Here is a 15,348-nt window from a genome sequence, read left to right on the forward strand (position 1 = left end):
AAGCAATACTAAATGAGAAAATTGATTCACAGGACTTCCAATAAATGTTTCTGTTCTTCTGTTGCCACTTAGAATTCAGGCCAGAACTCATTCATAGTGACTTTTCAGAAAAGTGCTAAGGTGAATGGTCTTGGGCTAGCCCATATCATAAATTATTTATGCTCACTGATCTTGAAAGCAGCAACTACTCAATAATCCAAAGGTTAAGCTTCATTTTACTGTAATCTTGAGGGCATGACTCAGAAATACATGCTCTTGCTGATGATGCTCTATAGAAAAAGGGAAGACTTCACATCTAAATGGCTGATAATACAGCAAATTTTGCAGACTACAAATCTCTGTGTAAAGAAAACAGAAAAATGTGTTTCAGAGTTCATACTGTGGTCAGTGGACTAAGTTTAAACAGCTCAAATGATCAAATCAGCAAAAGTGTACTACAAATGGATTTTTATTGACTGAATTCGATGAACAGATTCATTTTAAAAAATTGTATTACAAACTGGTGCAGTTCCATAAAATCAGTTTGCAGCTGTGGAGATGCCATTCTTAGCCTGTACAGCTCCTGCAGCGCTGTAACCCGTTCTCATTGCAGGCGGTACACTTGAGGGCTTTGAACGAGTCTGTAAAGCAGTTCCGAAACACAGACATCTTGCTCCCATGGCACGCTGAGCACGGCAGGAAACCAAAGCCCCCGCAAGAGAGGCACTCATGAGGATGCTGGACTCTCTGCTCAAAGAAGAATGTGAGAAAGACAAAAATGTTACCTCCTCAACCACCATAAGCTGTAGGACAACAAGGGCTCCAGGACAGCAGAGAACACACATGCTGGTTCGTGTCCTGAGCAACACCCACTGCCCCATCGCACGGTATACCACCATGGAAGACCAGTACACCTGACTTTCCCTCTAGTCAGATCCAGATGTAATGATCAGAGAGTCTCACAGCAGGTTTGTCAATCACATTATACCTTAGTAGCTTGTATTTATACTTGCCAAAATAGCTCGGTAAGAATAGCTTGCACATATTTGGTCTGAGGTAGTTTAGGTCTAGATCAATTTTAGGAGGTATTACAATTGATTGAATCTAAACTCCAGGCAATTTATGTTTACATATTATTTTCTATGCCTTAGATTAAGATACGATAGCTCTTAGCATTTGCCTGCTCATGTTGAGCATATTGCTCCTATTACAGTTACAGTTGATCATATCAAAAAGCAATTCATAGCTTCCCAAAAGTAGTCCTTAAGGAAATAAGTGGTGTATTCAAATTTATGGCTGCTGAAACTTTACGTATACAGAAGGAAGATCATCAGCATTCAACGGTTATGGAGAAAATTGCTGTAAGCAAGGCTTGAGCTCTCTTAATTGTCCTAATTCCTGAGTAAAACAGTAATTTTACTCTATTTAGTAGTGGATTAAAGACAATAGTGGACATGGCAGATTTCAAAGACATTTTTGAGTTTCACTTGCTGAAAATGTTTCTAGTTTGTAGTTCTGTATCAGAGAAATTAAAGGCACATAATGTTGCATACTTACCACAGCCCAGGTATGTGACTTTAGCATTGCACTTTTGAGTAAAGACTTTACAGATTTATTTACAAAGAAGAAAAAAAAAGCCATACAATTTGTCCTAGTGTTAGTTTGAGGGATTATGTACCACTAAAAAACTAATCCCTATTACCAGAGTATACTAAAATATGCACGATAACATAGTCCTTCCTGTAGCTTCATCAAGAAATCTGAAGAGTTTTCTGCAAAACCATTAATAATTGCATTCATCTACTGACAACTCAGATGAATATGTAAAAACAAGCTGCCCAGGGAGAGTGTGGAGTCTCCTCTGGAGGTCTTCAAAACCCACCTGGACACATTCCTGTGTGATGTGATCTAGATGGACCTGCTTTGTCATGGGGGTTGGACTAGATGATCTCTAAAGATCCCTTCAATCCTTACCTTTCTGTGATTCTATGAAATATGAATTTGCCTTAGCTCAGTTTCTTGAACAACAGTCATTTCCTTTTGGAACAAAGGAAAGTTCATGTAACCACTTTCTGCATCTGCCATAATGAATAAACTGGACCACTCCTTGCAATTGTAGCAAAGCAACTATTGAAGAAAAGAACAAACAAACAAACCCCAAAGACAGTGAAGCAGTGATTGTGTTAGTAAGTAGTTACTAGTCTGCTGTAGTCTGGCATTATTTGTCTTGAGATTTTCTATCTCAAGATTAGGACACACATTGGGCTAGGACTCCTCAAGGCAGGATCTGGGGACATTTCATTCCAAAGTAATTTAAAATGTTAAGGAGGTGTATTGGCTAACCCTTCTAGTCAGACAACAATGCTGTATGCTTTAATCGTATGTATACTTTTGTTTAATATTTTCTGGTTAGTTATTCATTACGGTTCAATATGGCCAACACACTCTTCCATATTTTATACAAAACACACCAAGTCCAGTGGCAATGAAAATTTTGCTGACTTATGTAACAGACCTGACAAACGCAGAAGCTACCATCTGCACCACAACGGGATAAGCAAGTTAATGATTTACTAGATAGTGTTAAATCTACCTCTTGAATAAGACAGAGGTGAACAACACTAGTTCTCACTGGAATTTTTTAGTTCAAGAGAGAAACTGACTCTGAGAAACCAATATGCTTCACAGAGATACTCATTTTGTGATATACTCAAAGATGTATGGTATGCAAAGAGTTACTTGAGAGCATGTTAGGAAAGTGTAGGCTGTAGTTCAGCTAAATGCAAGAAAAGAAAAACCTTGGTGTCAAATCAACCAGATGCAGATTTCATTTGCTCTTTTATCAATGCCTTTTACAAGTATCATATCCTCATTATCTGTTTTTAACATTGATGTTACATATTTCTGAAGTTTATGTGTTATCTTAATTTGGTTAGGAATGATTTCAAAATAACAAGATAATTAATAGCTGTATATTCCTTTTCTAGGGACACAGCTATCCATAAAACCTAGACATTATGACATATGTTCCCAAAATGTTTTTATTATCCAAAGGAAAAGAGAAAATTCCTTGAGCAGCCAATAGCACAAGACCAGCCAGAAAGTAATGACCAGAGGAGATCCCAGTTTACATCAAAGCTGTGGGAGCAGACTCACATTTCAAGTGTCTTCTAAATTTGTGTAAATTGGTGTAATTGAAAGCTTCCACAGTTTATCCAGATTTCGTAGATGTCAAGCATTCTGGCTCTAGCTCTAGGTTTGCTGCACATGCACTGCAGTACACAGGGATGTGTTGAAGCATCCAGACAAGAGGCCTGACTCCCTCAAGGTGTGGTGAAGGTTAAATACCAAAGATTATGCCAAAAGTTATGAGAAAGGAAAAATTACTTGCCTTTACCGCTGTAGCAAAATCAAGAGGAAAGAGAGATGGATATTTTGGTTTGATAGTATTGTCATTCACACTTTTGCAAACTTAATGGGATTTGATACTATAACATCTCTCATTCAAAGAGGAAAACAAAAAGAGTATTTGGAATCATTCCGTTTACAACAGAAGAAAAGAATCTGGTAATAAAATAAAATCTACTCAGTTACAATGTACAATCATTACATTTATTGGCAGAAACACAATTACCTCAATTTTGGTTAAAAGATCCTGCAGTTCCCCAGATTCATTCATTAGCAAAATTTTCTCAGCACCCTATTAGAAAGAAGAAGACAAAAAAGGTCAGAAGGGTAGCATGAAAAAACAGAGATGATTAGAAGATTTGGTCTTGAAAATTTAAACAGGCTGAGGACAAATTTGACTTACATTAAGTATTTTGTAATCAGGTCAACCTTACAAAAGCTAGAAGGAGAGGAGAATCTAATTGCAGTTCTTATAGTAGCGCCTGAAGTTTGTTGCCAAGAGTCGTATCGCATTGCTTTTTAGTAAAATGTGACACAGTTTGGAAATCTTGATTGTGTTCCCTTTATTTTACAGGGTTTATTTCTGACAGAATAAAAAATATGTCTAGCTACTATGTCAAAAATTACAATTATATAAATATACAACACATCAGAGAATACAGCAAAATGGGAAGAGGAAACTATATTTCAAATATTCTGACAGTTGAGCATTGAATTAAGACATAATAGACCTAACGTATAACACAATGAGAAAAGGAGTAATGGAAACACTGTAACAACATTAAAGCCAGGCACAATAATGAATAATAATAATTTAGTCTGGGTACATTAGGCCTCTGAGGGCTTCTGTGATCAGAGCAGAGGCAGTACTGAAGTAATTTTTCTTTTTTTCTCCTGAAAGTAAATGTTAAGAGAATCTTGCAGACAAAATTAGTGTCAAAAATTATGTAAAACTTGTTCCCCTTTTCCTCTAATTAGAGAGCCACATTTGAATACTTACACCGACTTGTGTAACAAAATTCACTAAATACTAAATATTCCAAGCATCTACAGACACTTTTGACCAGTGAATCACAAGAAATCATCAAAACGTGAGGAAACTGAGGTGTAGATGGAGGAAATTGCACAGCCCTTACCTGCTGTTAAGGGCAATTGGCCACATCTAGACTGAGTTGTGGGTTCGTGCCATCGTGCTGCCCCAGTTTGCTAGTCTCTGCGTGACCAGACTATTAAATTAAATTAAATTTTGATGTTTGCTTCCAGGTGGGTTTGCTGGGAGGTGAGCTGGGATGCTAGCCCACAGCTGAGATGCAAGGGGATGCTGGTATACGGCTCACATGCTCATTACTTTGAGTTGCCTACAGTCGGTTGAAGTGGCTTTCAGCCCCAGCTCCTCACAACACCACTCTCCTTGTTACTGGAAAATACAGGAAAGACTGACGGGGTGCACAGGGAGCCCATATGGGCCACTAATGTATATGTTAGTATCCAATCATTCACAATGACCTGCTGTTGACTCCAGAGGTTACAAGTGTGTAGCCCAAAAGCCAACTGAGGTCCACTAAAATGTTGCAAAGGACTTTGTAATCCACTAAGGTTAGTTTCCCTGTAGAAAATTTTCTTGCTATGGTTTTACTAATTTTTTAAAAAAGGCACTTTTGAGACTATTTTATGATTTTTATTTCAATTATAAAGCAAAAATATTGAGACCTTAGTGGATATGAGTAACACTTTTTCAGTGAACACAACTCTTACAGTGCTACATCTTTTTAAAGAGATTTAAAAAATACCCAAAACACAGTATCTACAAGATAATTAGTTAATTAGTCACAGAAGATAACAGGAGACTCAGATCAGCAAGCCTTTCTTGTGTTGACTCTTCTATTGAAATGTGATCATGGGTACAGAGCATACCAGCTTCAACATATGCATTGACTCTCTGACCCCCAGCAGAACAGCTTTTAGCAGTCTGTTGGCCCTTTTCATGTTTTCCCTCTAATCTTTCTCTGCTTTCACACAGAACAGGCAACAGGAGTGACTGGAACAAGAAAGAGAGAGTTTGCCAAGGTGGCCCATGGAGTATTAGCTCTGGGCCTGACTAGACTGCAGTGGATTAAGACAAAGCTTATACTGCCCCTCTGATGCAGAGACATTAAGGATTTGCAGCTTTATTGATGTAATTGCAGCACTGCAAATTCCCTAAGCTAGACAAGCCACAATTTGCTCCCATTTAGGAAAGGATCTCTGTGGCAACAGCTGGCAAAAGCATTCCCGTGACTTCAGCTCCTTGTTACAGTGATGCTGTATGATAACGCTGACTGCTTTTTATATCAGTATAATTAAAAGTCTGACAGGTTTCCCATTATAGATTCATACTGTAAAAGATTTATATTTTAGATGACATTCAGTTGTCCAGTTGTATTACTTTCAAAGTGGAAAATCTCTTTACTGTGGTTTTAAAATTAAAAACTAAATGTCCAAATCATTATCCACATTTTTAAGGGTTTTGGTGTGTCTTTTGGGACCAACAGCTGCCTCAAGTGAAATTTGAATAAAAGATGCTTTGCACAGGTTAACCTTTCCTTTGGATCTGTGAATCTTAACACACAGTTTGTAAATAATAGAGTAAAAGCAGCTGTTAACTAGGTCCAACAGCTGCTTTCTGACCAATAAGCAATGTTTGGTTTTTTTTCTTCCAAGATTGTGCTCAAAGTTGCCCTCAAACGTATGTGGCACATTTAAGACTGTCTCTCCCAAGACTCACGTAAGGAGTATGAGGGACAGTGTTGCGAAGTTTTGCAGCCTAGGGTCCGATCCTCAGCTGGGTGGGAAGAAATCCAGTCCTACTCAATATAAGTGATAGCAGAAATCTTCACTTTATTGAAAGCAGGCTCTAACTTATATACACTGCAGGCTTCAAGCTAGCTCAGCAACGTGTTCATTCTACTTGCGGTTTCTGCGACAAGCAAGCTCCCTCATTTTTTCACATCTTGTTTTTCCTCGAAGTTGTCTACCACCTTTAACCAAGAAAAGTCCGACCTTGAGGGAATAGAAAGCAGCCTGCTGTCTACATGACAGCAACTACTTTAATCGTGGCTCTGACTCTGGTCTTGATTGTGCACCAAATCCATATAACTAGAGCCCAGGCTGCCTTGCCCCAATGGGCCTAGCATTATACCCCGGGATCCATGTCCATGCTCCCTCATTTTTTCTCCACAGGACAGTGCCATACATTTAGAGAAGCAGCAGGAAGAAGAATTCAGTTTTGGTGACTAGCTAAGTTTCAAAGCACCATCCTATGATTCCTTTATCCACTAACTTCGGTAGCTTTCTCCAATGGTAGAGGAGCCCAGGGGCTGTGGCCAGGTCTTTGCCCTTCTTTTGGCAAGGAAATGCCAAATTGGCTAAATCACTCAACATGTTTTCTAGACTGTTTTTATTCTTCAAAGCATTTTCCCAATTATCTCTTGAGAATGTCCAAACATCAGATATTGTACCACTAATTGCAGAATTAGGACAAATCCAAGGTCCTCTAAGTTTCCCACTGCTCCAGCTCTGTCTGTCCAACTAAACCAGCCTGTTGCTCACCTATCTTGGATGCAACCCATTATTATTTTCATGATGTATTTCTTGTTGAAGAAATAAAAGATATATGGCTCTGTATTTGACTAAGCTAGAATAACTGCTGATTTTGGTAAGCAGCCTGTCTTCCCAGTCCTTCCTTATGTACAAAGGAAAATTATCAAAACATGCAACATCTTTCTTGTGGAAACATTTGCTGAGCAGATAAACTGAATCCCTTACTTCCTTAAAAACAAATTTTTGCTAAGTATAAATATGAGACCTCTTGCTAAAGCAGCAGAACTCAATCACACACCTTACTGTTACTGAACCTGCTATGGTTTTTCACTGTGGCTCACTGAGGAAATGGGTTTTTGCCTAGAGCTCTCATGCTCTTCAAGCCTATAACACTACATCCCTCACAATGATATGCCCTGTGACAGAAGACACACATGGATTAACTGCCTGGAAATATGCCCATAAACTGAGAAAATTGAACTGCAGAATACTACCAGCACCAGAAACGTTGGTTTTAAAATATTAAGAACTGAAAGATTGATGTGTAAAGAACTATCATGTTAATTGAACTCTGATGTTCCTGAAACATTAAACTGAAAAATGGAGGAAATAAGTGAAAAATCCTAAAGGGCAAAATTGAGGAAACAATGCTAGGTGATTTGAGAAAATAATTACATCACAGGTTTACTGACACAGAGCCATTCATATCCACCCCATCAAGTGAACTCTGGAAGAATGTGTTTAACAAATATGGAGGCAATTGAGAGCTCCTAATTATTTATGGCCACTGGAAATCATCAAAAAGGAAATAATCCTCGCGTTAGAAAAAAAAAATGTTACATAGGTATTTTCCAAAAGTCAGTTAGAAAAATAGCCTCATCATTCCTGGGAAATAATTATAATCAGTTAGTTAAATAAAAAAAAAAAATCCATAATTTAAAATAAAATAAACAATGAGTCAAAATAATTTTACTGTAAATCTCATACTGTTATGGGTTCACTACAGCTGGAAAAACTAAATAGGAAATAGGCTCTTGGGGAAAAAAACATAAATATCATATATTTGAGAATATTTAAGTAGGTTTATATGGCAGGTGAATACTGGAATTCAATCATGTATTTAGAGTGAAAAATAAAATGAATGTATTTTAAAACTGTTGTGCAGTGAGCTAACATGCATACTAAGGATGACCTTGCTTGTCTTTTTTCATATGTGGGCATTTTTCAGTAGATCAGGTCTTCGAGTAACATTAACTTTTAACAATCTTGAGTGCCTCTGCAAAAAAAAAGTAAATGAATGCTCTTTTTTTTCTTTTTTTTTTTCTGCATGGCTTTGTGGGTTTTGGAAGTAATTTTTTACTCTGTTTTGGTGTCCCAGCAGATGGCATAATTCCATTTCAGATGGAGACAGCCTCAGGTGAAAAAGAGGGATTAGATCAGCTGGTAAAGAGCGTGCTGCAGAAAGAACCTGCAGTTTCCTGACAAACTGATATTTAGGCAGTGTGTGTCAAGAAATACAATGATCCAATCCTTTCAAAATGAGTAGATTAAAAAACCTGCTGCACTACAGCATACAGGACTTTGCTTGACAGGATTAAATGTGATTTTTCTATTGCTTCTGCCCAAGTCTCAGGTTTATTTACTTCCCCCTGTGCAGGCAATGATAAATTCCACAGTGCTGTGAAGGTTTACCCACACAGCCTGCAGTGCTCTAACAACCCTGCTCATACTTCTGAAAGGCTTGAATCTATCAGATGCACAAATACTGTGTTCTAGTGTTTTTGTTACATTTATCTCTTTAAAGATAATCCTGTTCCCTTTCAAACCTGTTCATATTTTAATTAGGAGTCGGAGGTGTTTTTTCTCCTTATGACTCATGGAAAGATGTGTGGCTCAATGTAGATTCTCCTTTCCATTGTTATATGCAGTCTCCTTCAGGGAAGGATTTGCCAGGAAATAAATATCCAAAATTTTTAAAAGAGAGATAGAAAAAGAGATATTTGAAATATATTGCATGATTCATTTACTAACACACCAGGCTTCTGGATTTCTGTGTTGCAATTTGCATATCAGAAAACAATTATCATAGAAGGCTTTATAGAAATGTCCAGTGTTACCAACGAGACCATTTTGTGTAATTAGTTCTCAATTACATTCTAATGAAACACAAGTCCAGCACAGGTTCCAGTCAACTCACTGCCTTTGAGTCATTGATGTATTGTCTTCTTCAGGTCCCATATCCACTGGGCACTGACATAGATGGGGGATGAATATTTCATGACCAGAACTTCTCAATATGCAAAGTGTTCCCCTCCTTATCTCTCTTCTGAAATGAATGAATGCCAACCTCTCTTACTAAGTCGTGTCAAGACAGAGAAATAAAAACTTCCATAAAATAATGATATTTGCCACATTTATCCAACAGAGTGTGTGGACACAGCTTCCTTGCCAGTGCAAGTGATGGGTTCACCCTGGGAGTCTGTCTTCTCACAATCCTGTCAGTTTTGCTGTTAGCTCTGCTCATGTTGAACTTGGTTTTCCCATCCTCTTTAATCTCAACTAGAGCACATTAGAGAGAGATACAATAGCAAGCAGCAATGTCTCACTCTCCCCATGTGATGATAATTGCTGGAGAGCAGTGGAAGGCAGAAACCTTGTCTGTCAGCACAGCTGAGGAGCTCCCACCCTGGTTGGCAGTGATGCTCCCTGTGAGCAGAACAGGCATCTCCTGGACTGCTCCCTGCCAACAAATCAGATTTTCAAAAAAAAAATCTTGCTTTTAAGTGGAACAACTTTAATCCTGTCCTGGAGCTAAAGTCTGTTCTATTTAATCACAGTGTGCCTCACCAATTTAAACAAAAAAAAAAAAAAAAAGGAAAGGAAAGGAAAGGAAAGGAAAGGAAAGGAAAGGAAAGGAAAGGAAAGAAAAGAAAAGAAAAGAAAAGAAAAGAAAAGAAAAGAAAAGAAAAGAAAAGAAAAGAAAAGAAAAGAAAAGAAAAGAAAAGAAAAGAAAAGAAAAGAAAAGAAAAGAAAAGAAAAGAAAAGAAAAGAAAAGAAAAGAAAAGAAAAGCAGGCACACTTAAAGTTTGATCTTTTTTTTCATGTTTTGTTAGTAGATCAATTATTTTTGTTTTCTAGTGTGAAACAATGTGAATGTAGCTGTCATGCTGCAATAAACATCTGTAGACCAGAACATCAAAATCCTTCTTCAGATTTTACCTACAAGAATTAAAACCTGCTGACTACCTGTTGGACCACTAGATTTGTCTGTGCTACAGATAGTTAGCTTCCTAACTCACTTGTCTTTTTTTCTGTACCTCTCCAATGAATATCATTCAACACTTAAATAGTTTTAATGTAATTGTATTTCTCATTACACTTTCACTTCTCTGTTAAAAGACAAGTTTCTTATGATCTTCAAAAAAAAAGGAGAAAAAAAAGCAGCAGTGATTTAATGGGCCATCCATCATAACAAAATGACTGTAACCAGGCTTCCTTTGCATCTGAGCAAATAATTTATTCAACCCATTTCAGCATTGTAACTGAATTCATTTGACAAATTGATCACACACGGACAGATTTTCTTGGAGTTGGCCATAATTCACTAATTTTATGTTGAACATGATAATTAGGTGACTAAATCTTAGTCTGAGTCCTGTTGAATTTTAAGATGTGTTTTAAAAAAGTGCTTCTGCTCCCAGCTGGCTGGAGAACCCTCTGACTCAGGTTTTTGAGACAAGCATCCTCTGCTATGAAGTAAGAATCACTGTCTGCTAATATTCTGCACTCAGGTGATTTTGCAGTTGTTGTGGCCTGGCAAGCCCTGTGCCAGCAGATGCATTAGTTAGAGTGCAAAGCCTGCCTCATGGAGAGCACACAGAGAGCTAGGGAAGGGACAGGGAGGAAGAGGATAAAGGATATTTGAGAGTTTATATAGGTCTAATATCAATTACGTGTGATTGCTCATTACATTTCATTTCACTACTTAAATCTTTTGTGAAAATGAAAGTGTTAAGCAATACAAACTTAATAACACCATTGTGTTTAAATACAGTTTTCCTTCTCAAATCACAGCCTCTCTGCTGGTGCTAATTGCTAGTTTTTTACCACTCAAGCCAAATACCTTCTCTGAGCTCTCAAGCTGTTTTCTTTGTGTCACTTTCCAGAACCTTTTTCTTTTACACTCGGTTTCTGAGAAATACATCTCAAAAGAACAGGCTGGCCTTAATGAAAAGGTGAATTCAAACAGCAACCGGCTTTTAGACTCAGAGTACCGGGGTACAAATTTGGATTAGTTTTCCATTTAGACTTTATATCTTGCAGCAGGGCAGAGTTGGGCTGGTTTTCTCTCTTTTACTGCTAGACTTTCTAAAATTAAGTATTAACCAATTCTACACTGTTCAGTCGATCCTGATAAAGTTCAATTCATGTTTAAGATTTGACATCCCAAGATGTTAGCTTTATATTCAACACCGATATTAGTAAATGTCAAGTTTACGTTATGTGTATTTATCTTCCTGGATCAGTCAGGAATCCCAACATTCCCATGAGTAAAAAAACTCAATTTCTCTAGATTTTCATGGGTTTAGCTACAAAGATAAGCTACTTTTCAAGAAACATGGGATACCTTAGATTGTATTACTGCCTCTTTTCCCCCTCCTGATAGCCTCTCCATGGTTATCTTTTGCATCAAACTGATCAATGTGGATCTGTGCAGCACACACCACAAAGGGATCTCTGTCTTTGATTGTTCCCACCATTCCAGCATTGCAAGCAATTTTCTACAACCCTGCTTCTCATTCATTAAATTTTTCATCTGTTCTTCCAGACTGCAGAATAGAGCACAGGCTCATGCTTTACTTACCCCAAGATAATGGCCATCAATAAACACAACAGGGAGTGAGGGAACTTCACAGACCCTCCTGCATCTTTCATCTAGTTCTTTTCCATAATCACTGTTCAGAGCAATGTTTTTTTCTTCAAATTTAACTCTGTGATTTTGAAAGATCTTTCTAACCAGTTCGCATCTTTCAAAAGTGTTTCTCACCACACGAAGGCTGGTTGTATAGATTACTATGCGGCCAAACTCTGGCATTGTTGATACCTGGGTTAAAAAAAAAACAAAACAAAAACAAACTCATTATATTATGTAAGGTGTCAATAACTTCCAAATATGGAGTAATTCATTAAAAATATCATTTCAGGAAAAAATAAAAAAAAAAAAAAGCATGTTGAAAGCACAATCCAACCTTCTAGTTTTTTCAAATGTAAAGGTTGATGGGGAGGAATTAAGTTCTTGCATTCATCAACTCATGGTGATTTAATTTTTTTATCTAAATAAGGTGCAATTTTACTGTTTTTGAAAAGCTTTAGAGATTGTGAATCAAGTCAAACATTTTCAAGAAACAGTTATATTTTAGATCCTGGTGGACTTCCAAGTGTGAATAAATCATCACCATTTTGTTGATGCCTCATTCTGTTACAACAGTGACTCATGTGCACACAAACACCGTGTGGCAGTACCCAGACTGAGTCTAAACTTGCTAGCTCAGGTATTGTTGACAGCTTCCTTTAAGCAAGGAGCCTAAGTGAAGCTTCATCACATCCATGGGCCAACATTAATCTAGAATATTTTAGGTCTCTCCACAGTGAACTAGATTGCAACATCCAACCACCAATAAAAAAGCACATATTGTGTGTGTGTGTGTGTGTTTTCAGTGATCAATTTTAAGTCCACTGCAGCTAAGGGAAGTGGTTCCCTTGGCTGTAAAAAGTTTCACACTGCAATTCAGATTTTACTTTTTATGCCACTTCTTCATATGTAAAACTTTGTGCCACACCTTTCCTTTCTGGGATGAAAACAATTAGAGATCTTAAATATGACAGGGATTAATTTGCTCAAGAAAGGATGGTACATTTTCAAAAGACCTGCAAATCATTGTTCTAAACAAAGACATTATGTTCAGATAAATAGCTAAGATCCTAGCTTTTTTAAAGGGTAGTAAGGCATTCCCAAGCTATTTGATTATCCTCTATGTTCAGCAAATGGCATTTAATTATTTCAGCAGTATTCCAGGAGTAAAAACACATGTCAGAAAATAAAAGCAAGGATATCTGTAGCACACTGTAGCAACCTGTGGAAAAAGAACCTTGATGTGTGAATTTTTGAGACATGGTTGTAAAGCTGAGCAGATGCCACTGCAGATTTTGCTTCATAATGAAGTCACAATTTATCTTACTATGTAAATGAAAGAAAAAAAACAAAATTAATGTAAGAAGCATATTCAGCATAGAAAGGTGTTTACAAGATTCGATGTATGCTGAGGAGTTCTCAGGGAAAACACTTTCATTTCACAGATCACTTATAGATCATTGGAAGTGTACTTGCAAACATATGTAATGTAGCAATTTTCCACCTCCCATTCTGGGAAAGAAACATGTTGTGATAGGTCAGTATTTATTTAACTTTGAATGAATGTCAAAAGTTCGTTTTCGGGAACAAATGTTATAAAAAGTGAGCTACTTTTCTCCAGCCTGCTGTCTAGGTTGAAAATCTGTTATACTGCTACTGCAGTGTTGACTCTTCTCCAGCATATTGTTCACACATTCAAAGTGAGAGGATTAGCTCATCCTCTACTTAAAAGACAAGTACTCTACATAAACACTGACAAATATTTTAGTAACCACACATGGGTTGCTGGAAGGAAGAGGAGTTCACCCTTTTCAGAAGTAAGCTAAAGGAGTTCTTAAAATATTCCTTAAAAAGATAATTTCACATACTCATTGTTTCCTCTTGGAGTGAAATACATTTTGAAGTGCGAAACTATTCAACAGGATGAAAATTCTTGTTCCTTCAGAGCTCTAATCTCTAATGCTGTTTGTTCCCAGACACAAGAGGCTGGCAGCATAGATACAGACAGTCATTATCTAGTGAAGCATCAGGACTGCGGTGTCCTTATAGCATACAAATAAGCAGTTGAAGGGATGGAAAAATGGAAAGTTGTAAAGTGATCTGGAAAGATATCAAGTGGAAGGTGCGTATGCAGAGTCACTTTTGTGTTTATTCCTTTATTTTCTCCCTAATGTGGCAGGGAAGAAATATTATTGTTTGCCCTGCAAAATATCCAAGGCACTGACTAAATAATTCTTTGTGGAAATTTTAGTAAACACCTTGTTTTCTGTGCTATAAACTCACAGAACTTGTCCGTGGCAGGACTTTATCATACCAGGAAAATCATTCCTGTCACCTACCTGGAACCACATTAGTAATTAAAAATAGGAGTCAAGACAGATAGAGAGATTTACAGCACTTTTCTTAATGAGAATCTATGGCAGTTCTTATTTTGCTACCCAATTCAAGGGTTACAGCCTATAATACTTGGTGACTAGAGTACACTCATGAGGCAAATCAGCAGAATAATGGTTGAACACCAAGCTTTCGTTGAAACTGTGGCAAAGATATAATAAATGACAAGCTTGTAAACAAATAAATAGAAAGACATCTGTGAAAAGCAACTTTTACAATTTTGCATAGGAAACTTCAAATTAGTATCATATCACTCATAAATGCACATAAAATTTTAGCTAAAGTTATAAAGAAGGTAATTCTGTGGTTAACAAGCATGACAAAACTTTACTCAGGCTGTGGAATTTGGATAGATGAACAAACCAAAAGATTTGGAGCAACTTACATTGACCACTGTCTCACACTTCCTGTAAATGGGATTCTCTTTGAAACCTGCAGCTTATAGAAACTGTTTGTCCTGAGGTGGCAACTTTTGTGTCAGATTCAGAAAACCCCATGCACATGGGCCAAGACTGTGCTTGAGACAAAGTGCCCATGTAGAAAGACTGATAAGGAAGGGATTTAAGGTTTCGGAAGGAAATAAAATTGCATTAGTAACAATCATGTACATTATTTAAAGCTCTTGGTTTAGGAGCGCAACACTACAATCTCCCCACTGGTCCAAAGACAGTATCTATTTTACTGCATCAACCTGAAGAGTTTGTATTTTGTTTGGGAGCATCAAGTAGGCAGCAACAGTGGCAACATCACTTCATGATAGGTGCCACTCCCAGCAACCCAGCAACAGCTGCCCTGTTTTGTCCTCAATCTAGAGAGAAAAAGTAATTGCTGCACCATCTCAATCTCATTCATGGTTAACATGACCAAAAAAAAAAAAAAAAACACCAAAATATCTGTCTTATTTTGCACCTAACAGCTATTTCACAGTCTTCTCTACCAGGTGGATCAGAGCTTTTGCAAATGGAGAGTTAATTACACATTGGTGCAGAACTGGGGGGAAACTTATCCCTCTGCCATCCCACTGACATCCATCTGACATAATTGCAACTAAATGTAAGCATTAACTGAGCAAGTGT

At 37.4% G+C, this 15,348-nt stretch overlaps 1 protein-coding gene across 1 annotated transcript in view; it reads right to left on the bottom strand.

The window, feature by feature from the left end:
* Positions 1-546: 546 nt before the first annotated feature.
* GRXCR1 (glutaredoxin and cysteine rich domain containing 1) overlaps positions 547-15,348 on the bottom strand; it is a 44,817-nt gene continuing 30,015 nt past the window's right edge. Inside the window, exons 4-6 of the mRNA XM_010210474.2 lie at positions 11,831-12,054; positions 3,614-3,679; positions 547-726 (exon numbers count right to left, since the gene is read on the bottom strand). Coding sequence (XP_010208776.2) covers positions 547-726; positions 3,614-3,679; positions 11,831-12,054 — 470 coding nt within the window. The remainder of the gene's footprint in view (positions 727-3,613; positions 3,680-11,830; positions 12,055-15,348) is intronic.

This window comes from Colius striatus, chromosome 3, assembly GCF_028858725.1.
Source record: "Colius striatus isolate bColStr4 chromosome 3, bColStr4.1.hap1, whole genome shotgun sequence".
In the NCBI taxonomy this organism is placed as follows: Eukaryota; Metazoa; Chordata; class Aves; order Coliiformes; family Coliidae; genus Colius; species Colius striatus.